Genomic DNA, 19,850 nt, shown 5'->3' with positions numbered 1-19,850 from the left:
AGATGGGACTCATTTGCATTTGTTTAAAAAAACTTAAGTGCAATGCCTTTTCCTGCTGCTCTGTTGCTTGGAACTGGATTACATGTTTTTTACCCTCCAAACGACTGACATTTGAAGCCAGATAATTTTGTGGTGGGGGCCGTCCTGTGCACGGTAGATGTTTAGCAGCATCCCAGGTCTCTACCCACTAGATGCCAGTAACACCTTCCCCACCAAGTCGTGACAATAAAAATGTCTCTAGACATTGTCAAGGTCAACTGAAACCCACTTATCTTAGTTCTTCCATTTGGCCCCACTCCTGCCACCAATACCAGTTCTCTGGAGACCTGCCCACCTGCCCATCCATTCATTTAACCAATTTACTAACCGCTGCTTTGTACAGAAGCTAAACACAAACATCACACTGGTAGCCTGCCCTTAAGAAGCTCAGAATCTTGTAGAGAAGGTAGGACAGGGACATAAACAGCTATAACAACAGATTTTAAAAGCCCTGGGTGTCATTGAAGAGAGACAGACAAATGAAGAGGTCTCCAGACATGAGAGAGTACTAATTAACAAAGCAAAGGGGAAGAAAACCCAGTTTCCATATTCAGACAGCAGGAACAAATACCACCTGCTTTTTAAATTCATTGTGAAGACTAAATCCACACATTTCATTATTTCATCTATACCCCAACCCTTTGAAGTGGGTACTATTGTTTCCATTTTGCAGAGGAAGCAATCAAGGCACAAAGAGGTAAGCAACTTGCCCAAGGTAGGCACAGCCTGGAAGTGGAAGCAGCAGACTTCACCACAGGGAAGCTGGCTCCCGGCTGCAGGTACCACCTCCCTGACAAAACAGAGGTAAAACCAAGCACATGACAATAGATGGGGACCTGGGAACCGCTCTATTCATGGAAGTTCTGTCGTTTCCACTTGGGAGCTCAGAGCAGGCTTCTTCAAGTAGGTAAAATCTAATCAGGGGCTGATAGGCCAAGACTTGGCAAGGCGGGGACAGGAAGGAGGCAAGGCCCTCGCTGGACAAGCTTATGGTGTGTAAGTATGTTAGGAAGAGGAACAAAGCACTAGGAAGGGGCTGGGTGGCAAACAGGGCTGGGAGGACAGGCCCAGCCCCAATGAGTTAAGCACAGGAAATCAAAACTTCACTTAAGACAATTCCCACCAAGAAAATGAAGCATCACCCACGCGTCGCAAAAGCTCCCAGGAATTGTGAAACCAGAGGGAAAAGCCCTGGCTTGCTCCTTGCATTCCCTCCTCTTGAACACAGCCCAAACAGGAAACTGGGAAAGACACCGTCATCCTCAGAAACTCCCCCAGGGGCAGCCCTGTCCCTGTTCCCCACCTCAGAACCTTCCATCCCAAGCAGTACACCGAATGGTCCATCTCCCCATCCCAAGGTCTCCCTATCCCTGAAATGAAATCCAGATTCTGCGCTCGCCATTCATGCAGACAGCTTCACCATGGGGATGGGCCGGGAGCAGGCAGTGTGGAGGACAGCGACTCAGCCCCAAGAGCATGGCCTCTGGAGCAGCAGACCTGCTCGACATCTATCACCACCACTTTCAGGCTGTGTGGCCCTGGGCCAGTCACTCCACCTCTCTGACTTTCAGCTACTCATCTCTCACTGAACTATCAACACTCAAAGTTAGGTGAGGGGAGCAATGCAGGGGGCTGAGTTTGCTGCTATTTCAACCACATTATTATCGCTACAATCACTGCTGTCATCATTCTTTCAGTGAAAACAGCTCATGCAGCCAAGTGCCAGAAATGCCAAAGCCCCCACCTTCAGGAAACTTTCAGTCTGTCTTGCTCCAAGATTAGCCAAAGTCATTAGGCACAGCCTGTTGGGAGACTCCTGGCCCACTCCAGAGTCCTCCTATCATGCCACACACCTGGCAGCTTCCATAATAGCTATTTTAAAGCTGACCACTGCAATGGCAACTAGGGACACTCTATATGGTGCCACTTGAGAGCCTAGACTCTAGGCCAAATTGCTGGGCTTCCCTCCCTGCTCTGTGACATATGAGCTGTGTGACCTTGCACAAGTCACATAACCTCTCTGGGCCTCAGTTCCCCTACCTGGAGAATGGGGATAATAGTCTATCAATCTCAAAGGGCTGTTTTGAGGAGTAAATCAACAGTGTTTTGCACAGTGCCTGGGACTAATGAGCGCCAAGTGTTAACTAGCATTATCATCAGTCTTACTGGCCGTGCACCCACTTGAGCTCATAACACTCTTTGCCTCTGATGTTCTGCTTGCAATGGCCTCCCCACTGCTCTTCAATCTCACCCAGCCTTTTCCCACCTTAGGGCCTCCCACTGGCTGTTCTGGGCCTGGGATGACCTGGGCCTGACCAGCTCCTTCTCATCCTTCCATTGCTGCCTCAGATACCAGTTGGGGAAGACAGGCCCTTACCTGCCTAAAGCGGCCCCCAAATCATTCATTAGGACCAAAACTTGTGGATTGCCTTTGGCACCTGTGTTCATGCTACTACAGCACAGAGCAGGGGTTACTGGTCAGACTCTGGAGCCAGCCAACCAGGGTCTGAATCTGGCTCTCCCATTTCCTACGTGGGTGACTTCCCCTCTCTCTGCCTGTTTTCCCATCTACAAGATGGAATAACCACAGTCCCTACTCCAGAAGCTACCACTGGAATGAAATCATTAGCACTCACAAAGCATTTAGAACAGTCCCTGGGTTCAGGACGTTCTTTGTAAGTCTATGCTAGCAACTGATTCCCTGTTGGGTTATCAGTGTCTCTTTGCCTCCTACCCATAATCTTCCCAAAGCAGGACCACCTCCTTTTAATTATCCTGCATATAGTAGGTGCTCATTAAATACCTGTCGAACAACTAAAACACAAGTTAAATCTATGTGACATACAACCCAGAAACATGCAAAGAAAAATCCAGACATTCCATCCCCACCTGTGACCCCACCATCCTAATTACAGGCGCAGGTCTGAAGGAGGTTAACTCCAACAGCAAGAAAAGGAGTAATCTGCACACAGTCCCCTTCACAGTGAAAACCAGGAAGCTCCCAGGCATGCAAGAGCTAAGCAGATGGTGACAGGGGATCCTACTGAAGACAAACCAGATGTCACACCGAAGCTGGGAGACCATCAGTAAAGGGCAGGCACTATCCTCCCGAAGCCATGCTCTCTGATGAGAATTTTTAACGTGTACATAGAGCAAAGCCACTGCCCACACATGGGACAGCCTAAGAGCTGGGACAAGGGTTAGCCAAAGAAACAGATGCTGCTGAGAGGAAAGGGGACAGGAGACTCTCTAGAGAGGTTAGATGCCTCACAGCAAATCCTCAAAGCCCCAGCCACGGTACATGTCTCAACTTGTCTGATCCCTAAAGCACACCTATGAGGCAGGTACTGTTCCTAGTCTCCATTTCATAGATGTGGAAATGAAGGCACAGAATAAAGAGGCTTCCTGACCTGGGCCAAAGAGGCCATGTTACCCAGAGGACAGGAAGGTAACCATGGCTAACGCAGGGGCCAACCTAGAACTACATCGCTGTCCAGTACTTCTTCCATGTTGGCTTCCTCCTGGATCCACAGACTTTACTTTGGACTGGAGCAGAGACTGTGTGACAGTCAACAATAGTCGTAGCAGACAACTGCCTAACAACACTTAACCATAACAGGACTAGTGCAAAAATCGCATATTAACTCATTTAATTTTACAGCTCTAGGAGACAGGCATTACTATTATCCCCAACTTGCACAGGAAAAAATGGAGACACAGAGAGATACAGTCACTTGCCCAAGGTCACACAGCTAGCAAGCAGCTGACCCAGAATCTGAACAGAGGCTACACTGGCTCCCTACGCTGTTATGTTCTTCTAAACATCTTCCCAACCATGGCCTTGTGTATGTCTTACTCACCATATACGTGTCCCCAGCACTTAGCATGAGACCTACAGCAATAAAAGGATCAATGCACAAGAGAAGGAAGAACAGAGCAGGGGACAGAAGCTATCATATTGCATCGATTCTAAGACCTGTCCGTGTTTCCTCGCATTTTACTACCTTTGGTGTCAGTGTCTCCCAATCATGCACCCCATAATCTCTGCGGTCCACATTTGCACAGTAAAGCAGCTATGAAATCGGAAAGCATGTCCCAAATGCCGGCCTCTTGGCTTTGATGAAATGTGGTATGTCTCCACCAACAGTCCAGCCTCTTTCCTAATCTAACTGCACCATGAAGGGATGGTGAGAGGTTTTTTCCTCAGCTTCCAGAACCCAGAAGGAAACTATGAAAAATGCCCTTCCCTCTTCACCAAGCTAACCCTGGGGGAGAGGCAACCATCACCCTACCCTCCTCCCCACTACCATGCCGTAACAACTCAATTAACTTTAATGGAGGGATGAGGGGGCACTGTCAAGCTACCTTTTTATCTGATCATCTCCACCTGCCAGCTGCATTCTTGTCTCCACAGTTCCTTCCCCAGGCCAGGCTGAATGTGCCAAACCCAGGCAGATGGGAAGCAATAAAATCTCCTACTTGACAAAGCACAGTCCTTTTTAAAGTGTTACAAGGTCCAACAGAGACCATGGGGTCTGCCGGGACCCAAAGAGAAATCCTGTCTTCAAGTACACTATTCTTTCTGCAGCAGGAGCTCAAATAGGATTTACCCGGCAAAAGAGTTATTATTTCAACCAGTCCAAGGTTCATAAGCTCCCTTCTCCCCAGTTTCTGTAAGGTACTGATGGACCAACAATACCCTGACTTCCCAGCCGTGAGGTCTGTTGGAGATCTGACGCTGTCTGCGGGAACAGGCCTGAAAAACACTGAGACCCGGTCACCCAGGAGAAAACAGAATTGCACAGAGTGTTAAGTGACTAGCAAATCACTGTATTCCCCAAACCTTGGCAGCACGTGGACTGAATTGAGGTGCTGGGGTTTCTCAGCCTCAGCACTACTGACATTTGGGATCCAAAAATTCTTTATCTTTGGGGGTTCCCTGTGCCTTGTATAATGTTAGCAGCACCCCTGGCCTCTACCCACTGGTGCTGGGAGCACCCTCCCTCCAGCTGTGACAACCAAAACTGTTTCCAGATGTTGATAAATGTCCCTTGGGGGCAGAACTACCTGGAGTTCAGAACCACTGACCTAGGCGGGTGGCAGAAGATCCTATTTTTTCATTCTGTAGTGGCAACATATAATGGCTATTAGATAGACAAATATGACCAACCTATGACTTCATATAGTTCATAAAGTAATAAGAAACTTCCTTTGGGATAAACTATTTTGGTTTAAAAAAAAAAAAGTGAATTGATTTAAAGTACCAAATAAGTAAGCAGCAGACACTACTGGCTGGCTTGGTTCCCCTTCTCTCTTGCTGTCTCCCACTAAAGATGCTTAAAACCAAATGCTCACTTACCCTGCCTCCCTTGTAGCTAGAGGTGGTCAAGCCCAATGCAAGGATATTCACAAGACCCTCAGCGAATGCTGACTGGATGGGGCCAGGCCACCGCACCATCAGTGACAGCTGCACCCTCGGGGCACAGCTCATGGGCCTGGGACACTGACCCTCGGCGCTTCTGTCTCCGTGAGGAGCATCTAAAAGGATCAAAGATGGGCCCCTTGGTGCCCCGCCACTCAAGCCTTATCACATCTTCCCCACGCTCTCCCTGGGCACAGAGGTTAAAAAACCAGGCTATGATCACCTGCCTCGAGACTGAACAATTATCAGCAAATTACTTAACTAGGTTCATGCTGACATTTCATCTTCAAGTATGTTAATTAAAAACAGGTTGTATCTAAGTGTAAATGAAAACAAAAAATAAAAGATGGTTTTCATAGGATCCCATTCTTGTTTTTTAAAAATGCTATATATTTAGGATATGGGTAGAAAAGAGTCTACAAATTAGAAAGCCGATCTGCCAGTAAGAGATTATGTCTAGAAAAGTGTAATTATGGAGGATTTTCACTTTTTACTATGCTCGCTCCCATATGTTTTATTTTATACTGTAACTATGATAATAGCAAAGAAAATACAAGGAAAGTCCCTTTAAATAATTCAATCACTACCATGTTGATCGTAACAGAAAACCTGGGAGTTTCCCAAGTCTGTAAATGTCAGCAGCTCTGAGCTGTCCAAACCCTCATAGGTCATTGACGTAGGTCCTTAAGCAAGTCTTAAACCTGAACTACAGAGAAAACCTGTAGAATTTCCCCCTCACATCAGCCCAGTTTCGGAGCTGATACTGGATACACAGGCATGCCTCAGGCAGACCTGGGGAACCCTGCAGACACCCTGTAACAACTGGATCAATCTTGAACTGTCTCAGATGCTGGGGATGGGGTCTGAATCCCCGGGGTCAGGCTGGGCTCCATCCCAAATCTGTCAAGACCCGCACAGACCCAGAGATGGCAAGGAGCTGGCAAACCAGCAAAGAACACACAGCATAAGGAACAGTCAATAATATTGTAATACCCTTGTATGGGGACAGGGGCTAACTATACTTACTGTGGTAAGCATCTTGTATATAACTGTCAAATCACTGTGTTGCACCCCTGAAACCGATACTGTATATCAACCATACAGTAAAAAAAGCAGAAGAGAATCACCACCCTAGAAATCCCTACTCCATGCCCTCAACTGTCCCCACTGTCCCTTACTGTCCAGTCTCCTCCATAAGCAGGGCTAGTGTCCACTGGGCTTTACCAGGCACCCTCTACATCTTACCTCTCTTCTTCCTCACAACTCGGTAAGACACACAGCATCACAGTGATCCTTTACAGATGAGGAAGCGGGCTCCCAGAAGCTAAGTAAGTACCCAGTGTTGCACTGGGAAGGGATAGGAAATTAGAAATTAAGCTTCTGAATCTGACCTCTGGACACCAGCCGTGTATCACCCTGGCTTTCTTTGGAGCTGTATGTTCTCCTCTTCCAAGCATCCCCATGCCTTCAGCAGACAGTGCTCACCCCGCCCCTGTGGCCCCTTATGAAAACAGTGTCTGACCCAGGGGAAAATCCTTTCTCCACTCCCTCTCTTCCATATATGCAAGTGAACTGCGTGTGGGCCAGCGCTGACCTAGCACCGATTGTGAAGTGGCCCACCCAGACCCCACAGATCTCAGCAGGACAAAAGTAAAAGATGTGGGAGCCTCATTACACTACCACTGCAGTCCTCAGAGACTCATCTACCATGCGTCTTTTCTCCTCAACCCTGGATTAGTCTTAATGATCTTGAGGAAGAAGCCTTATCAAAAGGCTCCTGGATAATCTAACCCAATTTTAACTACCACGTCACCTTCCCCAGCCCCTGGAAGCTCCAACTTTCCTCTGAGCCACTGGTCTCCAACCTTACAAGGCTGACCAGAGGGACCAGAGAAGACACTCTCATTAATATGTACTTCTCATCTGCCTGTAATAATAAAAGGAACAACAATAATGGGGATCCTAAACCCCTGCTAGAATGGTGAATTGGGCTAACCCTTCTTAAAAATAAACAAGTCTATAGCTAGAGTGTAACCTCCTCAAATGCTGAGCTACTCCAGTCCTGAGAATATAAGGAACTATCCAACAGGCACTACCCATATGCTGTTCATTACAGTGTTTTCTTTAAAAGGAAGAAAAAGGGGGCAAATAGCAACCTACATGTCATAACACAGGTAACAATTATGTAAATTAGTCTGCCAACACAGGAAACTATTGCTTGGACATTTAAAGGTATAATTTCAAAAGTTATGCGGAAGCTGGGAAAATTCTTGCAACAGGAAATGAAAAATGTAGGCTAGACAATGGTATGTACTCTACAAGTGTACCTTGCAAAACTACACACAAATCTGGACAAGAATCGGAAGTTAACATTGGCCAAGAGACCAACAATGGACCATAAAAAATTATTTGCTACATGCATGATAGGCAAAAATTCCCAATATACCAAGAGTTACTGCAAATCAGTAGTTAAAACACAAACCAGTGTCAGGATATACAGGAAAGACATGGGCAGAAGAGAACATGTAAATCACCAGGGAATATGTTGCAAGATACTGAGCTGCTAACTGTAAAGGAAATGTAGATGAAAATAAGGTATTTTTAACATATCAGATTAACAAAATTCAGCCATGTCTAGCACTGGGAAAGATGCAGAGAAATGGAAATTTTCATTGTCACTGGGGATGGACACACTACAACCTTTCTGGAAAATAGCCAGCCTACAACCTATTCTAAAAATAAAATGTTACATAATTTTGATGTTTACTGGAGCATTGTTTATGAGAACAAAACATGAGAATGCAAGCAATAGTTATTAATGGGGAAATAGCTGAATTAATTATAGAAAATCTGTAACATGGAATCTCTAACCACTGTCAAGAATCTCTAACCATGTACTGACACATATCACCTGCTAAATAAAAATAAAAAACACAATAGTGATAACAACCCATTTTATTGTAAGCATCTATGTTTATAAACAGTTCTCTGATCACAGAAATGACTGCAAGAATACCTTGGTTATTGTTAGCTCAAGAGAGTAACACATTAATGCTTTATTTGAGTACCTCTATATTATTGTGTCACAAGCAGTGTCACTTCTGTAACCAGAAAACTGATTAAACTAGAAAGTTTATGTGCCATAATTAAATCAGGGGTGCCTTAGCATGGTGGGATTATGAGTAAAATTTTTACATGTTATTAAATTGTTGACATAAAAGTACCTTTTAAATAACACAAATCAGAGAATGTTTAAAATTTAAATACATTTTTTTAAAAACTGGAAGAAAACCAAACACTCTCCAGAGAGAACCCCCTAGAATGTAAGGTTTAACTCACTGAGCACAACCCTCTCATATACAGGGAAGCAACGCGAGCCTGGTCCATTTCCAGCTTTCTCAATGCTCTCTAATGCCAGGAACACAACAGGTGTTTAATAAATGCTTGGTGGGGGAGGGGGACATTAGTGGGAATATAAACTTGAGCAGCCAGCCACCTGACACAGAACTAAAAAAATCTCAAAATGCTTATGTCCCCAACCCAGCAATTTCTTAGGGAATTTCTTCTGCTGAGTCACTTACATCTATTTGCATACATGGGCAGAGATGAGTGCCCATCAATGTGCAAGGCAGCACTATTTATCATGCCAAAAATCTAAAACTAACCCCAACAATGACCAAGAGGAGACTGGGTGACTATATGTGACAATCATGTGACAGAAGACTGTGTGGTCTGTAAAGAAGTATGTCCTTTTTTTTTTATTTCATTAGCACGGACTTAACATGGAAAGAAAACCAACATTGGTTTTTAAGTGAAGGGAACAAGATACACAACATTATTTAGAATATGAACCCATTTGGGGAAGAAACAAAGATCCACACTCTCTCACACCTTCCTGCATATTTGCATATGCTCAAAATTTTTCTAGAAGGACACCCCCAAGAAACTATCACCAGTGGCTACTTCTGGGAAAAGAGGGTAAAGAGAGAAATTACTGAAATTTTACTCTCCCTGTATATTCTTCTAGACTGTTCACCCTTTTAAAAGAGCACAATCAGAAAAGTTACCATGCAAGAATCACCTCATGTCATCAGTCTGATCAACTCAACATTTAGTTGTAAAGTTTTCTAGCAATCTACAGAGCGTCATTTTAATCGTGAGAGAAAGTGCCTCATCTTAACAGGCCATGAAAAGCCTCTAGAGGGGAATCAGGGGAAGGTGGAGGGTGTGGAACCCCAATGTCTGACCCTGAAGGGTTCCAAGTAAGGTTCTGAAAACAGTGAGACTCATAAAACAATATAAAGTTGATGTAAGTTTAAAAACCCGAGACTCATTCCAATATAAATGGATCAGAAGTTCAAGCCTCTACTAGGGAGCAAGTACAGCTCCATCTCTTCACCAAGTTAGGGAAGGTGTCCCCTGTGAAATTTTCAGGCACTTAAGATTACCACAAGCCACCTTACTAGTGCTTTGTGCATTTTTGCAGAATATTACAGGCAAGATTTTTAAGAAAGGCTCTGCAGTACCTTTGAGTTAAACTCTGTGATACTTTGAACACTCCAAGCAGCCCAGGGACCTTGCACTTGCTGTTTCCTCTACCTGGGACTCCCTTCCCCCAGTCCCTGCATAACCAGCTTCGCCATTCAAGTTACAGGTCAAATGTCACCTCCTCCAAGACTTCCCCAGACATCCTTCTATCATACACAGTTTGAACCCCACCCCAGTTCTTCCCAGTTTATGTCTTTGTGGTACTTACCATACCCAAGATTGTTTTGGTCATTCCCAAGGTAAGTCCCACGAAAACATGGGCTTCATCTGCTGTGTTCATGGCTGCATTCCTAGTGTCTGGAACAGTGCCAGCACATAGTAGATGCTCAATTAACAAAAGATTTGTAACAGACGAAAACTGAATTGAACTGGGCTTAACATTCAACGCTAACATTAACTCGAAAATGAACTCAAGTAGCCTCCAAAAACTTTGTGACCACTTACAGGTGGCAGGTTCTCTTTGTTCTCCCTATTTTCTGACTCTCAGGGTCGCAGATAACACAGAAGGCTGATTTTGCAGAACCTAAGACATCCTGTCTCAGGGTACTGAAGAGGAAATGATAGGAAAAACAAAAAAGCAATTGAATCTTTCCAAGGATGTCTGCTTGGATTCTTGCAAGTTGCTACTTTATGTGTCTGTGCTCATGAACACCACAGCCTCTGTCCCATGATTTCCCCTTTAAAGCCCTAACTGCTTATACTTCAGGGGGACAGTGACTCTTTAAGGCCTGAACCTGCCACTCCCTCATTTGCTGGCAAATGAGCAAACTATTCCTCTCCTCAAAACCTTGCCATTGTGTTTTGTGATTTGACTTCAGGGACAAGGACCGGTTTTCGGTAACAGGTTGAATGCTTGAATGAATAAAAAACAGTTGTGGGACAAACAGGAAATCATCAAATCCAGTGTTTCAGAAGACCACACTGATAGTTCTTCATACTGGGAAAACTCAGGTACCACATAAACGCTCTCCAATGCGAAGGATATTTACAAGCACGTAGTTACCTAACAGAACAATAAAAGGTAAATGGAGGTTCTCAGACAACTCAAGAGAGGGAAGGAAAAAGCCCCATAAAATCTCAATTACTACCCAAGGATGACCAACCCAGGGCTGCCCTCCCTGGTCATCTAGACCCATTTTCCAGAACTTGGCAGCCTCTCCCAGAAAAGGAATGCCACAATTAAGCCAAACGGATACTTAAGCAGAATCTCACCTTTGTGACTGTCCACATATCCTGGGGCAGGTTAAAATGACTGAGTAGAGCTTCAAAGCTGCCCATTAAGGACCAGCCGTTTGCACCCTGGGATTGAGCCATCACACATACTCTGCCCAGAACGGATTAGGACAGAAAAACGCAGTCCTCATTGGAAAGAGGCAAAGAGCATGGAAACAACCTAAGTCCCTTCTCTAGTACTAGAGTTTAACCACTTTAAGGTCACATTAAGATTCTCCAAGGCAACTCTAATAGGCCAATTACCCAAGAAGTCCAACAGCCTAAAGACCCAGGGAAACACCGGGATGAGGGCAAAAGTCTTGCCCCAGGTTTCTTTTCGATTCCTCCAGGCCAATGGCTGGGTGCCCTCACCACCCAGGGAATATTAGGCAATGTCTGGAGAGGGGCTACTGACATTTAGTGGGTGGAGGCCAAAGATGCTGCCTGCTATCCACCCTACAGTGCACAGGACAGACCCACAGCAGAGACTGATCTGGCCCAAACTGCTGAGGGTGAGAAAGTGTGCTCCACGCCTACCGCTCCACCCCGACTCTAGCTTCCTCAAAGGCTCCCCATCAACCCTCAACCTTCAAGAGGTAAGTACAGGCACATACCCCCATCAGAAGAGATGCTGTTCCAGTTTCCATGACAGGTGGGGGATGTTCAAGCCGTTGTCATTATCCCAACCCACTTATTAGTGCTTTCTTTTTACAAAACGTCCAGGCAAGTTTTCATGGGCTAGAGTTGTACTGCCTCTTACGATCTGATAATAAAACCTAGACCATATCCCACTGCAAAAATCAGGAGTCAACATACAAATTAGATGCTTGCTTCGAATTCCTCAGGCATTCATAATTAGTTTATCCATTCCCTTCCTGCCCAAGACTGCTGGAGCCAAGGTGTCTATCAAACTAGATCATCCCCAGTTACTTCACCAAAAAAGTGGGGCTTCAAAGCAGGGATGCCACCTCAAATGCCTACGGGTGCCAGGTGAGTTCCATCAGTGACAGAAAACAGGCCAGGTGAGAAAGCACAATGAAAAAAGGTGACAGACGCTGAGCCCTAGAATTAAACTGCAACAATGAGGCCTGTTGTGGGAATGGACAAATGCAGGCCTCTGTGCTATCAAACCTGATTTTTCAGAGGTCAAATCCACACTTTTCTGTGAACCCTTCCAGTCAGTAAATACGAGCAATTACAGGAGTTCATAATTAAAATAATGAGCACACCAGTGGCCTAGAATATAACCTCCAGTTTGGCACTTGTTCCTTATAAGCTCAAATCCAAATGCTGATTGACCCTACTGTGTTTGAAGCACTGGGTCCTAGGAAAAGAGAGACGGTAAGACTTAGTTCTGGCCCTTGGTATACAAAATATAAGCAGTCAAATGAGGAAGCTGGAGGGTCAGTCTACCCAAGTATCCATTCCAGACTGGGGAGTTACTATTTCATCCTTAGAAATCTCCAGAGAAGCTTCAACTGGGCTCAAAGCCATGCCGGTGCTTCATGGCGTTCATTAGTTCAACAAAGATTTACTGAGCACCTACTATGTCCCAGGCACTGTTCTAAGTGCTGGGATTATGGCCATCAACAAACACAGGCAAAAACTTCAGCCTCTGCAGAATTGACCTTTTGGTGGGAGTTTATTTACAGAGAGCCAACAAAAAAAGTTAAATGTTTGGTGGATTAGGTGGCAATAAGTGCAGTGGAGGGTCTCAGGGGAAGGTTGGGAAGAACTAACAGTACAAGAAGGGGCAAGGACTCAGAGAAAAGCTGCCTGAGGTAACATCTGAACAGGGGTTAAGGTGGAGGAGCATTCCAGGCAGGGAAAACAGTGAGTGCAAAGGTCCTGAGGTTGCCTGGTAGCCAGTGTAACCAGAGCAAAGTGAAGACAGAAATTAGCAGGCACTGAGGTCAGACAGGTGATGGAACCAGATTCTGCAGGGCCTTGCAGGCCTCTCTGAGCCCTCTGGCTTCCACTTTGAGGGCAGTGGGGAGCCACTGCAGGGTTTTAAGGAGGAGGAGAATAGGATCCCTTTGGCTGCTAGGCTAGACTAGACTATAGGGGTCAAGGATGGAAGTGGAGAGCAATGACGAGGGAATATTCAAATCCACAAGTGAGCCAATGGTGGCTCCAGCCAAAGCAGTAGCTGGGGAGGCTGAAAATCCAGCCAATTTGGAAACATTTTGAAGGAATGGACAACAGGATTTGCTGACAGATGGGATGTGTGGAATGGAAGGGAAAGAGGGGAGGGAAGGTTGATGCAAGTTTCTGGCCTGAGCCTCCCAGAAAGGGGCTTGTGTCCACTGAGACAGGGAGGGTTGGGGAGGCTTGGTGTGGGTGGGGTGGGGGGCATTGCTGAAGCTCTACGTGGGACATGGTTAAGTTGGGGACACCCAGAGGGAGATACCAGTTACCAGTTCCTAAAAGCCGAGTCCCCCACCACGTTCTCAAAGTGCCACACCTCCAAGACCACCATAAACAGAGCTGCTCCACCTGGGGAAGGAGAATGCGGCCTTTCTAAGAGTCTCTGCCAAATGGCCCAGCTGTAGCTTCCTTCTCCAAGGCCAAAAGGCAACCCAGGGCCCCAAATTAGCTCCTGCCCTGTCCTCACAAAGGTTCCCCTTTTCCCCCTGAAAGCCATTGTCTTGCCATGGGTTTTAGCCCCGGGCAAGTTCACTACTGATTCAGTGTGACCAAAGAAATTGACAGCAAAATGTTCTTGGGGTGAAAGGGTTATACCCAACTTTATTTCCAGGTGGCAGGTCAGTCACTAAAATCTCGTTCACTCAGGGCGAGTCTGTGCAGCAAGCCGGTCTCTACCTCTGGGCCCCTCCATCCTCACAGCCGTCCTCTGGGTCCCTCTGTCCTCACAGCCATCCTCTGGGCCTCTCTGCCTGCACAGCTGTCCCGCACAGCCATACCTTCAGGTCTCTCTGCACAGTTGCCCCACACAGCCGTCCTCTGGACAGCGCTGCTCTTCTGCAGCCTTGCAGCCCTGCCACCGTGTCGTGCCCAGAGCACTGGGCAGAGCTCTTTATATTTATAGAGTCAACAGCCATGTATTGCCCACAGATGTGAAGGGAGCTAGTCACCCACGGCCAGGTGAGAATCCTGGTCACAGGAACTCTCATTTTATCCACAGCCATTTTACTTTGTTACTTTAGGCCCAACCTATTTGTGTATGAAGGATGTGGGGGAGGGGAGGAACCCAGTACTTCCAGGATCCCTTTCAGCTCTAACCATCCCCAAGGAAGGGAGAGGAGACTGAAAAGGGCAGACAAATGAGGAAGCAGGGAATAAGGTGGAGGGAGGCAGAGTAATAAATCTGAAAACTAACAGAAAACTGGGAGAACAGAGAAAAAAAAATTGGCTTTTCACAGACTGTTGGGAAGCCAAGAGCAGCTATTAAGGCAGGAATTAGCCTGGTTCCAAGGCCAGACCTTAGTCAAGCGGAATTTCTAATAGCTGCTAAAACACTCCTTGCCTCCAGCTCCCTGGCTGCAAGTTCGACCATTCAGGAGTTTATGGGGTTCCCCCAGGCCAATAACAGCACCAAATAGAACCAAATATTTGGACTCCATGAACCACAACATGATCTGCTACGTCAATTCTCCACCAGCTGCAGCAAAAATTAATTAGCGGATTCCTGTGTTGATCATTTCTCTTAACTGAGTGCCACCTGTATACCAAACTGCAACATTTCAGCCACCTGCAAAGATTTGCTTGTTCATGCCTCAAGTTACTGCTATTCACTTGATCCTGTACTATATTACCGCTCTTATTTTCCACATGGGGAAATGGAGGCATGGAAAGGAGAACTAACCTGAGCTGCAGAGCCAGGTGAACCCAGGGGATGCGAGCACTCATTCCAAACCACCACACAACACTTCTTTAGTTTTTTTAATTTTTGACATTTTCTGATTTTCTACCCAGGCTTGCAACATATTAATAAATATATTTAAAAAAATAAACTCCAAAAGAAAGGCCCAGCCCCATTTTTCCAGCCATCACTCAAACATCAGCCACAAAACAGCCCCTCCTACTGGCCCGAATGCAAAAAGCAAGTCAAGTGCTGGTGAACTCAGCCCCTACTTTCTATCTAGACAAGGAACCTCTCCTATCATCCCAGAACAGTTGCCTGACCGGAAGTCAGCAGAGCTCTCACCGTGACCCACTTCCACATTCTGGTTTCTATGGACATTTCCTGGTGCTCAGCTACCCAGAAACGCAGCTCTGATAAGAGTCTCATGTGGACGAATCACCTTGATTTCTAAACCCACAACCTTGGTCAAGGAGAAGCCAAGCATGAATGGGCGGGCAGCTCGATACAATCCCCACCAGCTTAAGAAAAAGTGGGTCCAAGGCAAGGGGCAAGCAATGTGGAACAGGACAACTTCATCTTTGGAAAGAACAACAACCACTGTCTCACTGCAGGGCACTGTGCTGAGCCACCTACACAGAAGAACTCATTTCATCTTCACATCAACCACAAGAAATTATGACTTTTTTTGCTCCCGCCCCCATTTTATAGATGAGAAAACAGACACGGCAAGGCGAAGTGGCTTGCCCAAGGTCACAGTTATCTACCTGACTGGGAGGCCAGTCTCTCCCAGCCCTGAGCACGCAGCCCTGGAACACACAGATATGACCTGTTCTATGTTATGATCAGTTTCTCCAGCTACCTGTCAGTTCTCATGGCCTCGGCTGCCTGCTCTCAAACTCTGGTTCCAGAGACGGGGACATTCAGGAGGAGGAGGGGCATAAGAAAGTTTGGAAGGCCAACGACTAGGCGAAGAGGGAGACAAGGCAAAGGTAAAGGCCAGCCACTGCCAAGCCCATGCAAAACCGAACCAATTGGTCATTTCTGTTGAAAAAAATCCTTGCAAAGAGGGAAAAAAAAACACTTGGTTTTCCTGGATAAGTTGCTGAAGCCAAATAAACGGAGGACACCCTCAAACATACTCAGCTTTCAAAACCATTAGCCATCAACTGCCAGATGCCATCGATAAAAGACATCTTGATGTAGGCTCTAATTTAGGGTCGCCTATTTTTTTCCCCCTGTAATTTCAGAGAAGAAAATTAACAAGGGAATGCTCCAGAATTCACAGCAACACTAGGCCAGATCCCCATTTGTATCCTTGCAGATGAAACCTTGCTGTTTTTACATCCTGCATAGAGAGCAGGGGCTCCCCAGGTTTTCCCCGCTCTGCTAGAGGCCTACTTTGCAAATGGTCTGTTTTCCAATCATTCCCAGACTCTGAATGCAAAGCATCTGTACTATTTTCGGCCCAGAATAAATTTCTGATCCCACTGGCCTGAAAACTGGAGAAACACCAAGGGGTGTTTGGTTGCTCTACCCAACCATAAACCCCTCCCCACCAAAAAGAAGGCCTTTCCCTGGGAACCTCCAGGATGACTTTCTCAACACTCCAAATGCAGCCTGCAAGGAAAAAAACACACAACAGAACAAGAGGGTATTCTGGGATGCTAATCACAAGCTCTTAAAAGCCAAGGTTGTTTCTCCTGCGTCCTAAACAAAAGCAGGAAAACCATCATGTCCAGATTTGCCTGTTGTGTTTACCAGTAATCAAGACAGTGTGACACAAAAGTGCCCTCCTAGAACTAAGGGATAAATCCAATTAGAGGGAGGCTAAAGCACCAGACACTAGGGATTAAACCACAGAAAGTGGAGTCAAGAGACCTTGCCAGGCTCAGCAGTGAACATTCAGAAGAAAACTTGCCAGGGTCAAACCCACTTGGGTCCCCTCAGAAAGGAGCCCTATGGTACCAGGGTGGGAGAGCACACCCACGGTGCCAGGGTCCTGGACATGCCCATCTGCCCCCAAACATGACCCGAGGGTCAGGTGAGACATGGAAGAGACGGGCAGCCCTGTCTTCTTTCCTGGCTGTTCCCCCAACTCCCACACAGTCGCTAAGCAGAAAGTCAAAGATAAAAATATGTAACCACAGGACAGAAATGGGGATGCAAAACCGGGGAGGGAGCAAACCTCCACCTAAGTACTCGGAGGTCCCTTCCTACATCAGGAGCCTCTTCCCACGCAGCCCTTTGGTAATGGGGTGCTCTTTGCGAAATGAGGGACCCCAACCCACAAGGAAGATGGGAGGGCTTAAGCAGAGAGCCAACCCTCTTAACTGCTCCCACCCCTAGCGTCCCCTTCCCCGGAAGGTTATTTTTAATTGGAAGGGGAAACCCCCAAAGCAGGGAGGGCCCCCATTTCAGCCCCCTCCCCCGGGCTCCGGCCCCTCTGTTTCTCCCAAACCCGAGCCCGGCACATGCAGCCCCCAGCCTCGCGCCCTGCTCCCCCGGATCTGAGTCACGCAAGTTTACCCCATCAGCTGCACTCCGCAAGGGGCGAGTCGCGGGCCGGGCAGGCAGCGGGGGCCCCCAGGCCGCAGACACGGCGGGGACCGCGGGGACCGCGTCAGCGGCCGGTGCCGGGACAGGGCGGGGTGGGGTGCCGTGGGCCCGGCCCGCCCTGCCCGGCGCTTTCCCCGGCGGGCCGGCCTCCCCGCCCGCCGGCCGCCCTCCCTCCCAACGGCCCCACGCGGCCCAGGCGGCCGCCCAGCACGTACCCAGAAGGGGTCGGAGCCATCGGCGCTGCAAAAGCCTCGGAGCGCCATGCGGCCGGCGCGGGGCAGCGGGCGGTCAGGCCCGGCTCCTGGCGGCGGCGGCGGCGGCGGCGGCAGCAGCGAGGGCGGCAGAGCCGGGGCCGCAACGCCGCCTGGTTGGCCGGCGCGTCACGGGGATGCGGTGGCCCCGCCCCGCCGCGCCCGGGCTCCCTGCTCACCTCGCGGCGGCTCGCGTGGGCCCGCGGGGAGGCTTGGCCCGCGGCCCCCCACCCCCCGGGTTCCGCCAACCCGCTGCCGCCGGAGGCCCTCCAGGAGCGGCCGGGATCTGTGTCCATACCCTGCCATCAGTTTTCGAGCCCTGTTGTGAAAACGACGACGACCGTTGCTACAGTAATAATAACAGCCAGGAGAAAATAACCCCGTGCCGAGCCCTCTAGGAGCTAGGAGTGCCCCACACCCAAGCTCAGCCCTCCTGGGATCCTCGCTGTCAAGACTCTCAGGCATGCTGGTTGGGAAGGGCGGACTCTAATGCTAAATAACCACGTTGCCGTATTTCCTCATAACTGTTTAATGCACAGGCAGTCAGGGACAGAGGACCTGGGGCCTGAGGAGTCCAAGCTTTCACTGTGACACCATCAAGTCGTTTCTTCCCTCCTCTCCTCCTTAACGCCCTGCCTGACGTGTAGCATCCATCATACATACACACGCACAAATGGCAAACACACATGCTCCCGCTGCACCAAATAAAAAACTAAAACAATTGAATTTGAGATCCCCTAAGGATGGAGGGAGAGAGACGGTATTGTTTATTATGATTTTTTTATTGGCCCGGGTTCCCCTCAGGATGAGTTGAGTTTTTAAGGATACTCTCAGGTGATAATGCTCCTTGTGCTGTTTTTAGACTTTTATACAGTCAAAGAAGTACTTATTGAACATCTACTTTATGCCAGGTCTTGCTAGGAACAAAACACAGTTGCTGCTCCTATGGACCTGAAGGTGTTGCAGTTTCTTGTGATTTTTTTTTTTTTGAAACCTGGAGGTGAGGGGACACCCTCTAGAGTTATCATCTAATGCTTGTCCAAGCAAATGTGGGCATGCATCTCCCCCTTTTTTTTAAATTAAAGTATCATTGATATACAATCTTGTGAAAGTTTCACATGAACAACATTGTGGTTTCAACATTCACCCGTATTATCAAGTCCTCACCCCACCTTGCAGTCACTGTCCATCAGCTATGGAGTCATTACATGTCTTCTCTGTGCTGTACTGCCTTCCCTGTGACATGCCTATATTGTGACTGCTAATTATAGTGTCCCTTAATTCCCTTTTCCCTCCCTCCGCACCCATCCTCCCCAAACCCTTCCCTTTGGTAGTCACTAATCCCTTTTTAGAGTCTGTGAGTCTGCTGCTGTTTTGTTCCTTCAGTTTTATTTTGTTCTTATACTCCACAAATGAGTGAAATCATTTGGTACTTGTCTTTCTCCACCTGGCTTATTTCACTGAGTATAATACCTTCTAGCTCCATCCATGTTGTTGCAAATGGTAGGATTTGTTTTCTTTTATGGCTGAATAATATTCCATTGTGTGTATGTACCACATCTTCTTTATCCATTCATCTACTGATGGACACTTAGGTTGCTTCCATATCTTGATATTGTAAATGTTACGGAAAATATTGTTACGAAAAATACTGGAAAACCTGGACTGGGTCACTGACGGAAAAACCAAGCGGCACTCGGAGATCTTGCGGGGTGGAGATTTTATTTCACACCGGCGGGCTCAGAGGGGAGTAATCTCCCAAGGTCTGAGCCCTGAGCACGAGCAAGGGCAGCAGTTGATCTTATTTTGATATGTGGCATTTCAGCATGCGCAGGGCAAAAGAGGAGCTTGGAAGAGGGAGCTGGGAGTGCTTTGCCAACTGGAGGAGAAAAGCGGTTTGCTGACCTTGATGGCTGTGTTGAATATTTTCCTTATCATAAATAGTGCCACGATAAACACAGGGGTGCATATGTCTTTTTGAATCAGGGATGAGTTT

General features: G+C 47.3%; 1 protein-coding gene across 1 annotated transcript in view; it reads right to left on the bottom strand.

The window, feature by feature from the left end:
• Window positions 1-17,924, bottom strand: part of ABCC1 (ATP binding cassette subfamily C member 1) — a 121,602-nt gene extending 103,678 nt beyond the window's left edge. The window contains exon 1 of the mRNA XM_036917918.2: window positions 17,819-17,924. Within this exon, the coding sequence (XP_036773813.2) occupies window positions 17,819-17,866 (48 nt within the window). The 5' untranslated portion in view covers window positions 17,867-17,924. The remainder of the gene's footprint in view (window positions 1-17,818) is intronic.
• Between the last annotated feature and the right edge of the window lie 1,926 nt (window positions 17,925-19,850).

This window comes from Manis pentadactyla, chromosome 10, assembly GCF_030020395.1.
Source record: "Manis pentadactyla isolate mManPen7 chromosome 10, mManPen7.hap1, whole genome shotgun sequence".
NCBI classification, from domain to species: domain Eukaryota; kingdom Metazoa; phylum Chordata; class Mammalia; order Pholidota; family Manidae; genus Manis; species Manis pentadactyla.
Note: the sequence above shows the minus strand (reverse complement) of the source record. Positions and strands in the feature narration are given on the sequence as shown.